Raw genomic sequence first — 15,767 nt, 5'->3', positions numbered from 1 at the left:
ATGTCTCGGCAGTCTGTCTGCAGAAGCTTCGGAGGCGGGAACAGAAGGGGCTACAGCTCTTGCTCTGCCATCGGTGGTGGCTTTGGAGGAGGTGGCAGCAGAAGCAGGAGCAGCTACAGCTCATTCTCTATGTCCAGGGGATATGGAGGTGGTGGACGTTGTGGAGGTTTTGGCAGCAAAAGTCTCCATAACATGGGTGGCAGCGGAAGGATTTCCATGGGTGGATGCTATGGCGGTGGATATGGGGGCAGAATGGGTGGCTTTGGTGGAGGCTATGGAGGAGGATTTGGCAGCTTTGGTGGAGGAATGGGTGGTGGAGGAATGTGTGGATTTGGAGGAATGGGTGGTGGTGGAGGAATGGGTGGCTTTGGTGGAGGAATGGGTGGTTATGGTGCTGGAATGGGCGGTGGAGGAATGGGCAGTGGAGGAATGGGTGGCTTTGGTGGACCAGGATTTGGCATGCCAAGCTTTGGGGGCCCTGGTAGAGGTGGTCCTGGAATCCAGCCAGTGCAGGTTGACACAACCCTCCTACAGCCAGTCCATGTTGAGATTGATCCCCAGATCCAGCAAGTGAAAAACCAGGAGAAGGAGCAGATCAAGACTCTTAACAATCAATTTGCCTCTTTCATTGACAAGGTGAGAGGGTGGGATTGTGACTGATCAAAGGTCAAAACTGGCAGGAACTTCCAAGTTCTGCAGCAACGTTGTCTTCTCTGAGCCTAAGCAGTCTTTTATTAAGTACTGCTAGAGAAGAGATGAGAATCTCTCTTCCACAGGAGATCAAAGCTATGTCTCCAGGGCTTTAATCTAGCCTGTTGCACCAGGCTCAACTAATAGGTTATTCTTGCAACCAGGCTCAACGCCTCCCAACATCTTTGGGTTTCAGGCATACATTTTCCCTCCTCTCCCATTCTCTTTCCAAAACCCTTCTCATTTAATTATTCACTAATATCACTCTTTCCTTCTTTGCTTTCAAATATCCAGGCTTTTAGATCTCGACTGGAAATCTGTTTTCTATACTCCCTCTGATAGGGTGTACGTAGAGCTGCTGCTACCTTTAGAAGCTCCATTGACTTGAACATGACTTAGAAATTCCTTCTTGTGGTTTAGGCAACAACAGAAATAATAATAATAAAAACAAACAAACAAGAAAAGCTTTTCTCATAGTCATGAAAGAATAATCTTTCATATGATGTAAGAGATGCCTTGGCTACTGCTGCTGTTTCCCCATGTGATGGTGGATTCTCCATGTGTTTTCAGGTCCGCTTCCTGGAGCAACAGAACAAGGTCCTCTCCACCAAGTGGGAGCTCCTCCAGCAGCAAGGGCCTTCAGGACCAAGGAAGAACCTGGATGTCATCTTTGAAAATTACATCCAGAACCTGAGGAGGCAGCTGGACTCAATTTTGGCACAGAGGGGACAGCTGGAGTCAGAGCTGCAGAACATGCAGCAATACGTTGAGGATTACAAAACCAAGTAAGTGCAGTGACAGTCTAACCCAGAAAGCCACTCAAGCAGCTTGGTAATCAATTTTCTTCACAAACGTGTTTTTATGTCAATTCGAGACATATTTTTTTCAGTCTGAATACTTTATTTTGGTTTTTTTTTTTCTTTTATTTTGCTTAGTGTGGCCTTAGGCAGGTGAATGCAGGAAACTCAGCTTGTGTTTTTATACTCCATAGGTATGAGGAAGAGATCAACAGGCGCACAACTGCTGAGAACGAGTTTGTGGTTCTTAAGAAGGTGAGTCACACACACTACAAAACCATCACTTGAATATCAGGCTTCATCTGTGCTTTGAGGGGACTCCCACTTAAATGGGAATTTGGAGAGTTTGTAGGATCTGTGGGCTGATATTTGAAGTCCTCTGTGTTTAATTTGCCTCGCTGAATAACAGCATCAAAGCTGATACCCTCAGCACAGACTGTAATTTCAATGGACCTGAAGGATTTCCAAGAGGAAATCATTCCCTGTGTGATCTCTCCTTTAGGATGTGGACTGTGCCTACATGACCAAAGTAGAGTTGGAAGCCAAGGTGGGAGCTCTGACCGATGAAATCAACTTCCTGAGATGCATCTACGAGGAGGTAAGAGCTTTCCCTTCCTGGCTGGCTGGCTGGAGTTGCAATGAGGCATGTGGTGACCAAAGACACTGAGGTTGGGCTGGATGTCCATGTGGTTTTGGTCTGAAGAGGATGACTGGGAGTTGCTGCTCTTTCTTTCTCCTTAGACAGTCAGGCTAACTCACATCTTGGTTTTAGGAGCTGTCTCAGATGCAGACAATCAGCCGGGACCTGTCTGTGGTAGTGTCCATGGACAACAACCGCCACCTGGATCTGGACAGCATCATCGAGGAGGTCAGGCGTCAGTACGAACAGATTGCTCAGAGCAGCAGAGCTGAAGCTGAGGCTTGGTACCAGAGCCAGGTCAGTTGGGAAGCAGTTAAAGCACTCTTGGTGGTGGCTAGACGCTGTAGAATATTTGTGGTGATGTGAGACTAACGGTGCTGGAGGCACAAGGAAGTCTCAAGAGGAATTGAGTTGCTTTTGAAGGACGTGACTCACTGTTTTTAAGGTGTCACTGAAAGTTTGCTTTGTCTTCATGCCATTAGTACGAGCAGCTGCAGAGCACTGCTGGAAGGCACGGGGACAGCCTCCGCAACACCAAGATAGAGATCCAGGAGCTGACCAGGAACATCCAGAGGCTGCGGGCTGAGATTGAGAGTGTGAAGAAGCAGGTAGGGGTTCCTCAGCATCTCGTTGGGTAATGGCATCAGCCTGGGTCACAAATGACCATGAGTGGGGCAGAAATGATTTCTTCAAACACCCCTTGTCTATTTCTTGTAAAATTTACCTTTTTTTCTTCCCCCCTTAACTCTACTTGGTGGTTGAGGACTGAACCTACATGGCCAAATGAGATCTGAGATAGTGCCTTATTTATCTTCTTCAGAACCAGCAGCTGCAGGCAGCTATCGCTGAGGCTGAGGAGCGGGGTGAGATGGCCCTCAAGGATGCCAGGTTAAAACTGGAAGAGCTGGAATCTGCTCTGCAGAAAGACAAGGAGGAGCTGGCTCGCTTGCTGAAGGAGTATCAGGAGCTGCTGAACATCAAGATTGCCCTGGACGTTGAGATTGCCATGTACAGGAAGCTGCTGGAAGGAGAAGAGAACAGGTAAACACTTGACCTTTGATTTGAGAAGGATGTTGTGATCTGGGCTGGACTCCGTGAGGTTTGATGCTAAAAGTGTAGTCTCAAATCAGCTCTTTTGGTTAAAATAGGTGGAGTTTGCTACTGGCACTCTAAAATTTTGTGTGGTCAGGACTGACAATTGGCCCTACCTGTCCACTGCAAGTTGTGTAAGCTCCATTTAATTTTTCAATGGACTTTAAGTCTGAAAAAGCCTCATTGTAAAGAGGAATTGGCAATGCCTCCTTTTCTGTAAAATGTTAGTGATACCAAAGGTGTTGATAAGGATGAAACAGGAAAGTGATTTGATAATGATAATAGAGGTTTTACAACATCTTGTTTTGGTGGATAATTACAATTTAACTGTTTCCCTCACAGGCTGTGCAACGATGGCATGTCCAACGTCAATGTCTGTAAGTATCAGCATCGCAAAGCAGTAGCACCCCACCATGTCTTCTTTACGAGACACAAGCTGCCTGTACATAATGAGTGTGTAATGAGTATGCAACCTGTGCTTCTCTTACAGCTGTGGTAGGCAGGACCACCATCTCTGGAGGCAGAGGAGGCATGGGAGGAGGATTTGGAGTTGGCAGCATGGGAGGAGGCTTCGGAGGCGGCAGCGGCATGGGAGGAGGAATGGGAGGAGGCGTATGTGGAGTAGGAGGAGGCTTTGGAGGAGGCAGCATGGGCGGCAGCTGTGGCATGGGAGGAGGAATGTACAGCGGCGGCGGCGGTGGCTTCTCTTCTGGAAGCGGGAGGATCTGCAGCTCTGGAGGCGGCAACTTCAGCTCTGGGGGGGGATCGTCCTCTGTGCGGAGATGTGTCACGACCACCTCCGTCAAATCTTCGGGAGTGAGATTCTGAGCCCTGGAGCCAGCTTGAAAAAGGAAAGAAGCATCTCCTCCCTTTTCCCAGCAGCAGCAGCCCAGCCTCCTTAAATCCAGCCCTGGTGTCCTGCAACGAAACAAACTGTGACCCCACGTGCCAGCTCCTCTCCCTGGCTCAGGCTCGTGGCAACGCCGCATCCCACGAGCAGCCCCGGCGAGCTGTTGGCGAGTCCCAAGCCCGGCGATGAACCCACCGCCTGAGCAGAGGAAGAGAAGTCTCACCTGGGGACACCCAGCACGGGGAGCTGCTTTAGGGGAGAAAATGCTCTGCCTTTCTCGCTGTGTTGTACATTTCTCTCTGCCTCGTGGCAAACGTGTATAAAACTCCTTCTCTTTCCTCCTCTGGCCTCATGTCCCTCCCTCGATGGCCGTAGCCCCGGGGTGCTTCTGCATGCAGTGCATCCTGCTGTTTCCATTCACTAGGGTTTGGGGTGAGCGGGAGGGAGCATCTTCTTGGGTGGTGGCCAGGGGTCACATGGAACGAGATGTACTGTCCCCACCTCCCTTTCTCTTCTGTTTGTGGTATGCCCTACTTCCTCGGGATGTTGCCATTCTCAATAAATTGCAGAGAACATTCATCACGTCTTTGTGTCGTTGCTCTGGGAGGCACTTCCAGGCAAGCCAGCTTGTGCTGTCGGGGGAGCAACTCAGTATGGAGGTGTGGGTTGTTCTTCAGTTCAACGTGTTGTAACTGTGCTTTGAGGGAACCAAATGGGTGTGGAAATGGAGCTCGTCAGATGTCCAAGGGTGGGTGGACCTCCTGACTCTCATCAGGCATGGCAGTGCCTGAAAACACACTCCCGTACCTAAAGCCTTGGGGTTCTGGGTGCTCCTGTCAAGAAACATGAGAGGTTCAGATGAGGCAGGAGCACAGTCAGTGTTCACACATTGTTGGGTCAGGCAGTGCCATTGAGCAGCCTCTCAGGACAGCCCTTTCTTGCAGAGGAGTGTTCTTTGATAGGTGATAGGGAAATGGCAGTGGTCTCGTGGGCAGAGGTGGGGGGTCCTCAGCTGTTTGCAAGCAGGAGTATGGATGTTGGCCAAGTACCTGCTCTCTGGTATAGGAGTAGGCCGTGGCCCAGTGTGTTGCATGGCTTCTTACCCTGTGAGCAGCAGCTGTGCTTGAGAACCATTAACTCATCCTCCCCTTCATTGGCCAGCAGTAGGAACATGAAGGGGTGGGAAGGTGTGATTCACCCTAAAACCCTGGCCCCAGGCACCCCTCATTCTCTGAGGTTAGCTGAGACCCCACCAGTGTTTTTACATTCAGAGCAAGAAGGAGAGGTTGGGTCTAGACTGAGGAGGGGATATGGGAGCAAGAGAGGGAGAAGAATGCTGATGTGTTTGATTTGTGCTTCAGTTCCCCCTTACAGGAAGAGATCAAAGATGCAGAAATCATAGCAGGTCAGGAAGCTGCAGATGGGGGAGCAAGAGGTCCAGTCCAAGCAGTGGGGAGTGGTTACAGCGTGCTCAGAGGAGGGACTTCTACTTTCTCCGAAACCAGGCAGAAGTGGGCTAGGGCTGCCAAACGGGGCTGGGTTTGGCCCCAACAGAAGATGCTGAGAAGGCAATGCCTCTGAGAAGCTGGGGCTATGCCAAGAGCATTTTGGGCTTTGGCTTGGGGCAAGAGTCTGTATTGGTTCTTTTTATTAGGACTCTGTTTCTCAGCTTTAAAATCTGAAACCTGGCGTTGTAGGCATTGTTGTGAAGAGACATTGCAACATCCTACTCTGTGCTGTCTCTTGAGTTTCGTTGCAGAAGATCTTTGTTGTGTGAGATCGAAGCTGCAGCCTGTCTGGGTCTCCATCTACATTTTCTGCAGAGTTTGCTTAATGTTGATGATTTTACTGCACAGCTCCTTGTGTAAGAGATCTGAGGGAAGCGCTGGAGCCCAGGCTTGGTGTTGACTCTTACCTGGAGGAGGCTGAAGTGACTCCAGGTTGGGTATAATCTTCACATCTTGTCTGAAGACGTCAGAGTGACTCAATCTGGGCGTCTTATCTGTGTGCTCTGAATGTGGTCAGCATGCAGGCGTTTGGCTGACTTAACACATCTTCCCCCTTGTTGTGGAGCCGCCACGTGGGATGTTGCAGCCAAGAGATGCTGCTGCCGAGAAAGGGAGCTGCCGTGGGTTTGGCAATCGGCAGGGCGGCCATGGGAAGAGACAACCCGGATTCCCCAGCCAGAAGCTGAGCTGCCCAACACCTCCCCGGGACTGCTCTCCATGAGCCAGAGCGCTGGGCTGCACAGCGACCTGGGGAAGGGAACTCCCCATCTTGGGGATGACCGCTGGGAAATGAGACCCTCCTCATTGGAGCTGCTTTGGAGCGGGCAGGTGTCCCCTCCCTGCCCATTCATCCTCCAGCTGCAGCCTCTGGCAGGGGGCAGGACACGCACGGCTGGATTTGGCCAACCCTCACTTGTGTCCCTCACAGGCAACATTCTCCAGCCCCTCTGCCCCCTGTGTAGAACAGTCTGTGGGGTTGCCCTGCCTCCATCCCCATGACAGTCGCCAGCCAATGGCACTGACGGGTCGGATTCCTCTAGCGGCTTTTGGGAGTGATTCTCCGGGCTGGTTTTTCAACAGCTTTGAAGTGTCTGTGGCTGCAGGCCACCTATTGAGAGTTTCAAACAACAATTCAGTTGTACAAGTCTTATAGGAGATCCTGAATATTCCTCATGAATGTATATGTTCATATGTAGGTCTTTGCAGTGGCCTTAAGTTCATATTCATTATTGTTTTAACCTTTTGAAGGGCTGCAATGTATATTTTCTCTGTCACTTTTTGATTATTTGTTCTGGCTGTTATCTAGGAAAATGTGAAAACCCATTGTATATTCCACCCTTTAACTTAAATATATATTCAATTGCTAATATCTAGACAGATAACACTTTCAGAGTGACTTTTAAATCGTTTTTACAGACTCAGTTTCCTTCTAACTAGCCCCAGTACTCCAGCTTCTTTAGAATACTGCACATCACTATCACCATATATTTTCTAGAATAATCTTGAACATTATGGCTAATTATTTAAAATTGAATTTATATGCAATCAAAATCTTTATTTCACAGACACCCTGCAGAATGCATTTCTACAGCATGGTCCTTTCTCAGCAGAGTATTTGAAATCAAGAGGACATATTATGCCTTAGAAATGGTAATATCTCTTTCTCAATGTGGTTCTCCACTTCAGCCATGTCCTCTGTGGAAATAACCAGGCAAACAAGAGGTCAGTAATACTCATCTGAGCAGTAGAACCCCCTCGCCACCTTGAATTGTTCATCTGCTGTTATGCTTCTATAATGCTTGTCTGTCTGTCTGTCCCCAGCCATCGTCACTGAAGGAGCTGCCCAACATGTCCCTTTGTTCTTCTGTGGGTTGTCATAACCTGTTGCCCTCAGAAGAGCACAGAGAAGGAGTCTTATGATTCAAGTTGTCTTGTTCATTCTGCTCCGGTAGCATCCAAGGTTGCAGGTAGCTGTGACAGAGTTGGGGAAATACAGTTGGAAGGAATTAAATCCACAGGGAGAAGACACTCCCACTCAAGGTGACACCACGTGCATCCAAGGAGGTGCAATTCCTTTCTAGCAGGAGAATATGCTGAGTCTCTCCAAACTTTGGTGTCATGAGTTCTCTTTCAAGTTGGGAAACTTCTTCTAACATGCCAAAGGCAATTTTACATATAAAAAGGGGATTTAGGGTGTGTTTCAGGAATTGTGAAAGCTATATTATAGCTGGGATTTCATAAAAACTTCTCCTTTCAGTGGCACTTTGATTGGAAAGATCTCTATCTGGAATTAGTTGGTACCATTAATGAAGGCTGGAAATCCAATGAGGGGCTGCAAAAAGCGCATTATTGTAAAAGATGATTTCCAAGATGTCATAAAGATACGAGAGTCCACTTAGTCACTGCAACCTGTTCCAGTGTTCTTGTTCTTTTATTCACTTCTATATTACAGGGTGTGTTTCTAGGCAGGCCCAAATATGGTAAGGCTCAACTGGGAATCTGTCAACAACATCGTGCTGATGAAAATAATAAATCGGTTTCCACCTTCACGCCCATGGCATCCCAGCCCACCTCCAGGAGCGGATAAAAGGGAGGGACTGATGCTGTGGAGTTAGAGAGGACTGTGCAGACTTCTCTCTACATCCATCCCTCAGCAGCACAACTCTGTTGGTCTTTCTGCTCGTCTTGACTCTGCTTGGAAGAAACAGCCATGTCTCGGCAGTCTGTCTGCAGAAGCTTCGGAGGTGGGAGTAGAAAGGGCTACAGCTCTCACTCTGCCATCGGTGGAGGATGTGGCGGCAGAAGCAGGATCAGTTACAGTTCATACTCCTCATCCAGGGGAGGTGGAGGAGGTGGATATTGTGGAGGTTTTGGCAGCAGGAGCCTCCATAACATGGGTGGCAGCAGAAGAATTGCCGTGGGCGGATGCTACGGTGGTGGAGGATATGGAGGAAGAATGGGCGGCTTCGGTGGAGGCTATGGAGGAGGAATGGGTGGCTTTGGTGGAGGAATGAGTTGTGGAGGAATGGGTGGCTTTGGTGGAGGAATGGGTGGTGGAGGAATGGGCGGTGGAGGAATGGGTGGCTTTGGTGGAGGAATGGGTGGTGGAGGTATGGGCGGTGGAGGAATGGGTGGCTTTGGTGGAGGAATGGGTGGCTTTGGTGGCCCTGGCTTCCCTGGAGGCATCCAACCTGTGCAAGTTGACCCGAGCCTCCTGCGGCCAGTCCATGTTGAGATTGACCCCCAAATCCAGCAAGTGAAAAACCAGGAGAAGGAGCAGATCAAGACTCTGAACAATCAGTTTGCCTCTTTCATTGACAAGGTGAGAATTTAGGACTCTGCTTGTTGGGACATCGATGTTGTAGATGACTTTCCTGTGGTATGGAAAGGGATTGCTTATTCTTACCAACAAATAGGTGCGAAAATTTTCATGACTGATGCCTTAGTAGCAAGGTATTATTAAGGTCTTATTAAGTGGTACTGAACAATGGACAAGGTTTTCTTCCGAACCGATTAGTAACGAGATCTGCAGGACATTCTGTAGATTCTCTTGCGCAGTCATCTCTTCAGCTAATTTCTAGTGATTCAGGGTAAAGTCATCATTGTACATTTAGTCACCCTCAGAGATCTCACTCAAGCACTTTTAATTTTAATGAAAGTTTTGTTCCAAGGAGCTGATTCTGTGTTAAAAAGCTTTCCAAAGCTCTTGGATTATTTTTATTCAAAATAGAAATAACCAAGCAAAAACCCTACAATGACCCCTTGAAGGACAATGTGTGTGTTTAGGTATAGTCAGATTAAAAAAATTGTTTTATTGATGCTGCTACTGCAAAGGTGATGGGAATGTCCAGAACTGACCCCATGGAAAAGGAGAGTGCTCCTTCTTCTATCGGCAACAACTTTTTGTCCTACGGTGAGAAGAATGACTCAAATTTAATAATACTCTTGTCATGTAATTTAGGAGCTTGGATGTTTGAATGAGTCATAGTGGGGATTTGGGAAATGATTCCCATGGTCTCACACAAAACATGAGGTTTGAGTAGCATGATGTCTCCTCGGGGAACATCTCACACCCTTCCTTGTGGGCTTGCAGGTCCGCTTCCTGGAGCAACAGAACAAGGTCCTCTCCACCAAGTGGGAGCTCCTCCAGCAGCAAGGGCCTTCAGGACCAAGGAAGAACCTGGATGTCATCTTTGAAAATTACATCCAGAACCTGAAGAGGAGGCTAGAGTCTCTGCTGGGGCAGAGGGGACAGCTGGAGTCGGAGCTGCAGAACATGCGGCAATACGTTGAGGAGTACAAAACCAAGTAAGGGCAGCGACAGACCAGGGAAGAGATGAACTCCAAGGCAGTGAGGCTAAACCAGCTTGGAGAGTTCCACACTGTCTTGCTCTGGTGGACAGAGGATCAGCCCAAGAGGCTCATTTTCTCTTGTCCCCTTCAACAGGTATGAAGAGGAAATCAACAGGCGCACCGCTGCTGAGAACGAGTTTGTGGTGCTCAAGAAGGTGAGTCCCCGAGGAACCAGGAGAGAGGCTGCATGGGGGGACAGGCTGCACAGGTGTTGGAGTGGGGCAGGAGACATTGTCTGCCAAGAGCTCTGCTGGGATGGGAGGAAGTGATCTTTCTTTATCTATCTGTGTGATCTCTCCTTTAGGATGTGGACTGTGCCTACATGACCAAAGTAGAGTTGGAAGCCAAGGTGGGAGCTCTGACCGATGAAATCAACTTCCTGAGATGCATCTACGAGGAGGTAAGAGCTTTCCCTTCCTGGCTGGCTGGATAGAGTTGCAATGAGGCATGTGGTGAAAGGGTTGGACAAAGTGACCATATGGATTTAGGCTTAAGAATCACTTGGATTGCCTGCCTTGGTTATAGGAGCTGTCTCAGATGCAGACAATCAGCCGGGACCTGTCTGTGGTAGTGTCCATGGACAACAACCGCCACCTTGATTTGGAGAGCATCATTGAGGAGGTCAGGCGTCAGTACGAACAGATTGCTCAGAGCAGCAGAGCTGAAGCTGAGGCTTGGTACCAGAGCCGGGTGAGTTGGGAAGAAGTTGGGACAGATCACCACCTCCCTTGCCAGAGAGCAAGGGAACCGTGTAAGTTCTGAGTAGGCTGTGTCATGATGGGTTGCTTTGTCTCCAGTATGAAGAGCTGCAGAGCACTGCTGGAAGGCACGGGGACAGCCTCCGCAACACCAAGATAGAGATCCAGGAGCTGACCAGGAACATCCAGAGGCTGCGGGCTGAGATTGAGAGTGTGAAGAAGCAGGTAGGGGTTCCTCAGCATCTCGTTGGGTAATGGCATCAGGCTGGGTGGCAACAGAGCTGGGTGGTGTGCTAAGCATAGCATGAGGGAAGCACAGTCATGGAAATTCATTCCTTTGGAGGAGATTGATGGCTCCTGACTATTTTCTATCCAGTCTGAGAAAGGGCTTTTCTTTTCCTCAGAACCAGCAGCTGCAGGCAGCTATTGCTGAGGCTGAGGAGCGGGGTGAGATGGCCCTCAAGGATGCCAGGAGGAAACTGGAAGAGCTGGAGTGTGCCCTGAGCAAAGACAAGGAGGAGCTGGCTCGCTTGCTGAAGGAGTATCAGGAGCTGCTGAACATCAAGATTGCCCTGGACGTTGAGATTGCCATGTACAGGAAGCTGCTGGAGGGAGAGGAGAACAGGTATGCCACTTTCTTTATATGCTTTTGACTGAATTCTTGGCAGATTATACTATCTGTGATAAAAATCTTTGCATGCACTCCGAAGAGAAAATTTCTATTCCCCATCCTTTAATTCTGAGACATAAGATGAAATGTTTGTCATATTTCTTCTAAGAATATTAAGTTCCAGGTTGTACTAAAGAGTCATTTAAAAAACACAGAAAGAATCAGGAATATAAAATTTGTGGAAAGGGAAGAAACTATAAGGAAGTTGAACACTGGACCAGTTTGTCCAGAGAGGTGGTGCATGCCCCATCACTGGGAATAATCAATGTCGTATTGGACAGCGCTCTGAACAGCCTGATCTGTTGAAGATGTCCCTGATCATTGCAGGGAGGTCACACTAGATGATGTCTAAATGTCTCTTCAAACCCAAACTCCTCTTTGGTTTGATGAACAAAGGGAAATTCTAAGCCGAAGGAATGGGCACTTCCCATGGCATTAACTCGTACTCTTTTCCCTCGCAGGCTGTGCAACGATGGCATGTCCAACGTCAATGTCTGTAAGTATTTTCCTTTGGTGTTTTGTGACACAGTAGCACCCAACCGTGTCTTTATGAGACACAACCTGCCAGTGGACAATGCATCTGAAACCTGTGCTTCTCTTACAGCTGTGGTAGGCAGGACCACCATCTCTGGAGGCAGAGGAGGCATGGGAGGAGGATTTGGAGTTGGCAGCATGGGAGGAGGCTTCGGAGGCGGCAGCGGCATGGGAGGAGGAATGGGAGGAGGCGTATGTGGAGTAGGAGGAGGCTTTGGAGGAGGCAGCATGGGCGGCAGCTGTGGCATGGGAGGAGGAATGTACAGCGGCGGCGGCGGTGGCTTCTCTTCTGGAAGCGGGAGGATCTGCAGCTCTGGAGGCGGCAACTTCAGCTCTGGGGGGGGATCGTCCTCTGTGCGGAGATGTGTCACGACCACCTCCGTCAAATCTTCGGGAGTGAGATTCTGAGCCCTGGAGCCAGCTTGAAAAAGGAAAGAAGCATCTCCTCCCTTTTCCCAGCAGCAGCAGCCCAGCCTCCTTAAATCCAGCCCTGGTGTCCTGCAACGAAACAAACTGTGACCCCACGTGCCAGCTCCTCTCCCTGGCTCAGGCTCGTGGCAACGCCGCATCCCACGAGCAGCCCCGGCGAGCTGTTGGCGAGTCCCAAGCCCGGCGATGAACCCACCGCCTGAGCAGAGGAAGAGAAGTCTCACCTGGGGACACCCAGCACGGGGAGCTGCTTTAGGGGAGAAAATGCTCTGCCTTTCTCGCTGTGTTGTACATTTCTCTCTGCCTCGTGGCAAACGTGTATAAAACTCCTTCTCTTTCCTCCTCTGGCCTCATGTCCCTCCCTCGATGGCCGTAGCCCCGGGGTGCTTCTGCATGCAGTGCATCCTGCTGTTTCCATTCACTAGGGTTTGGGGTGAGCGGGAGGGAGCATCTTCTTGGGTGGTGGCCAGGGGTCACATGGAACGAGATGCACTGTCCCCACCTCCCTTTCTCTTCTGTTTGTGGTATGCCCTACTTCCTCGGGATGTTGCCATTCTCAATAAATTGCAGAGAACATTCATCACGTCTTTGTGTCGTTGCTCTGGGAGGCACTTCCAGGCAAGCCAGCTTGTGCTGTTGGGGGAGCAACTCAGTATGGAGGTGTGGGTTGTTCTTCAGTTCAACGTGTTGTAACTGTGCTTTGAGGGAACCAAATGGGTGTGGAAATGGAGCTCGTCAGATGTCCAAGGGTGGGTGGACCTCCTGACTCTCATCAGGCATGGCAGTGCCTGAAAACACACTCCCGTACCTAGAGCCCTGGGGTTCTGGGTGGTCAGTTCACACAACATGCAGAAACTGTGATCAGGCAGGAGCACTGGGTGCCCAAAACGGAGAATTCAGGAGGCTGCCATGTTTTTGACAGGTTCTGATACAGCCCCATCCTTGGCATCATGTGTAGTGTTTTCCATAGCTCTTGTCTTCATTCTAAAACCCAATACAGAGGGTTCCAGCGCCTTCTGAATAAATGGTGATGCTACTGGCTACCACGTACCAGTATTCAGGGCTCAGCCTTTATGCAATCTAATCACTCAGTGCTCTGTTGCCCATGTCACGTATCACTGGCATGTTCTGGAAGCAAACATTGCTGCTGCTCTGGGAAAGAGGTTTTACCTATCTCACTGTCAGATTTCAGATTTTAGAGCAGGAAGAGGCTGTTTAAAAGGTATCACAGACAGAAGGCTATGGGATTTGGGCAGGGAAACCACCAGTCTATGGTGGCAAAACCAGCAGAGACCCAAACTTCTTGACTGATGACGGAAATCGGCAGCGGCAGGGTGGGAGCAGACATCAGATACTGTTGTCTGTTCATCTGAGTTTCCTGCCTTGGAGTGGGCTTTATTTTGTGGTAGGGAAAGGTGGCAATGGTAGAGTCTTGTGGGCAGATGTGGGAGGGCAGGTCTACAGCTGTCTGCAAGCAGGGGTATGGATGTTGGCCAAGCATCTGCTCTCTGGTGTGCGAGTAGGTTTTGGCCAGGTGTGCTGCACAGCTTGGCACCCTGGAAGCACCAGGAGTGCTTGAGAACCATTAACTCATCCTCCCCTTTTTTGCAAGCAGTAAGAACATGAATTGCTGGGAAGGCGTGATTCATCCAAAGCCCCGGGTTTAGGTACCCATCAGCTCCCTAAAGAGCTGATTCCCCCAGTGTCTCTTCACTTTGAGAACAAGAGGGAGAGATCTGGCCTAGCTCAGGGGGAGAAGTATGGGAAGAACACGGGGATCAGACAGCTGATGTGTTTGATCTGCGCTTCAGTTCCCCCACAACAAGAAGAGATCAAAGAGACTGAAGCCACTTTCAGTAGTGGTTGAGGAATCCCATGACCTGCTTTAAGCTGCCAGTGTCCCCGTAGCAGGTCAGGAAGCTGCAGTTGGGGGAGAATGTCCAGTCCAAGCAGTGGGGAGTGGTTACAGCGTGCTCAGAGGAGGGACTTCTACCTTCTCTGAAACCAGGCAGAAGTGGGCTAGGGCTGCCAAACGGGGCTGGGTTTGGCCCCAACAGAAGATGCTGAGAAGGCAATGCCTCTGAGAAGCTGGGGCTATGCCAAGAGCATTTTGGGGCTTTGGCTTGGGGCAAGAGTCAGTGTTTTCATTCTTAATTTTAAGACTATGCTTCTTCTCAGCTTTAAAATCTGAAACCCGGCGTTGTACGCATTGTTGTGAAGATTCATTGCAACATCCTACTCTGTGCTACCAGAATCTCTCTGCTACAGCCTGTCTTGGTCTCCATCTACATTTTCTGCAGAGTTTACACTTTGCCTAACGTTGATGATTCTGCTGCGCACAGCTCCTTGCGTAAGAGATCTGAGGGAAGCGCTGGAGCCCAGGCTTGGTGTTGACTCTTACCTGGAGGAGGCTGAAGTGACTCCAGGTTGGGTATAATCTTCACATCTTGTCTGAAGACGTCAGAGTGACTCAATCTGGGCGTCTTATCTGTGTGCTCTGAATGTGGTCAGCATGCAGGCGTTTGGCTGACTTAACACATCTTCCCCCTTGTTGTGGAGCCGCCACGTGGGATGTTGCAGCCAAGAGATGCTGCTGCCGAGAAAGGGAGCTGCCGTGGGTTTGGCAATCGGCAGGGCGGCCATGGGAAGAGACAACCCGGATTCCCCAGCCAGAAGCTGAGCTGCCCAACACCTCCCCGGGACTGCTCTCCATGAGCCAGAGCACTGGGCTGCACAGCGACCTGGGGAAGGGAACTCCCCATCTTGGGGATGACCGCTGGGAAATGAGACCCTCCTCATTGGAGCTGCTTTGGAGCGGGCAGGTGTCCCCTCCCTGCCCATTCATCCTCCAGCTGCAGCCTCTGGCAGGGGGCAGGACACGCACGGCTGGATTTGGCCAACCCTCACTTGTGTCCCTCACAGGCAACATTCTCCAGCCCCTCTGCCCCCTGTGTAGAACAGTCTGTGGGGTTGCCCTGCCTCCATCCCCATGACAGTCGCCAGCCAATGGCACTGACGGGTCGGATTCCTCTAGCGGCTTTTGGGAGTGATTCTCTGGGCTGGTTTTTCAACAGCTTTGAAGTGTCTGTGGCTGCAGGCTGATACCTAGTGACACTTTCGAACAACACTTAATTGCACAAGTCTAATGGGTGATTGTGAAAAGTCAAACACATACGTACATTCCACTTTGAATGCTTCAATGCAGCATGGTATCACAGTGCTGAAATGCTCAGAAAGCTGTAGAATATCTTCCTTTTGACATTAGTGATGATTTTCAGGAGAAAAGAGGTATGAAAAATGCCATTTTTTCCCCTCAGAGTTCATACATGGAAACACTATGTATATTTGATTAATTAGATCTAGAAGACATCTACAGGATGCCTCACTGGTGGATGTCCTACTTCATAGACTGCACAACATTAACCATTACTGTTTTCTAGTTTTAAGCAGCAGTTGGTGTCAACAATAATTTTTTCTAAACTGAATTTTCTATCATCCCTCTTTCC

The 15,767-nt window shown here is 49.6% G+C and overlaps 2 protein-coding genes across 2 annotated transcripts; both read left to right on the top strand.

The window, feature by feature from the left end:
• On the top strand, positions 1 to 4,047 carry LOC311202690 (keratin, type II cytoskeletal cochleal-like; the record flags this gene model as incomplete). Its single annotated transcript, XM_084277302.1, has 9 exons — positions 1 to 636; positions 1,261 to 1,475; positions 1,682 to 1,742; positions 1,990 to 2,085; positions 2,260 to 2,424; positions 2,610 to 2,735; positions 2,948 to 3,168; positions 3,562 to 3,596; positions 3,710 to 4,047. The coding sequence occupies 9 exons, from the start codon at positions 1 to 3 to the stop codon at positions 4,045 to 4,047; spliced, it is 1,893 nt and encodes a 630-aa protein (XP_084133428.1).
• Positions 4,048 to 8,287: 4,240 nt separating this feature from the next.
• LOC311202691 (keratin, type II cytoskeletal 6C-like) lies at positions 8,288 to 12,240 on the top strand (the record flags this gene model as incomplete). Its single annotated transcript, XM_084277303.1, has 9 exons — positions 8,288 to 8,899; positions 9,671 to 9,885; positions 10,025 to 10,085; positions 10,235 to 10,330; positions 10,456 to 10,620; positions 10,728 to 10,853; positions 11,033 to 11,253; positions 11,760 to 11,794; positions 11,903 to 12,240. The coding sequence occupies 9 exons, from the start codon at positions 8,288 to 8,290 to the stop codon at positions 12,238 to 12,240; spliced, it is 1,869 nt and encodes a 622-aa protein (XP_084133429.1).
• Positions 12,241 to 15,767: the final 3,527 nt, after the last annotated feature.

The sequence above is a fragment of the Gallinula chloropus genome (genome assembly GCF_964237585.1).
Source record: "Gallinula chloropus genome assembly, chromosome: 31".
NCBI classification, from domain to species: Eukaryota; Metazoa; Chordata; class Aves; order Gruiformes; family Rallidae; genus Gallinula; species Gallinula chloropus.
The sequence above is the reverse complement of the archived record's forward strand: the minus strand, read 5'-3'. Positions and strand labels throughout refer to the sequence as shown.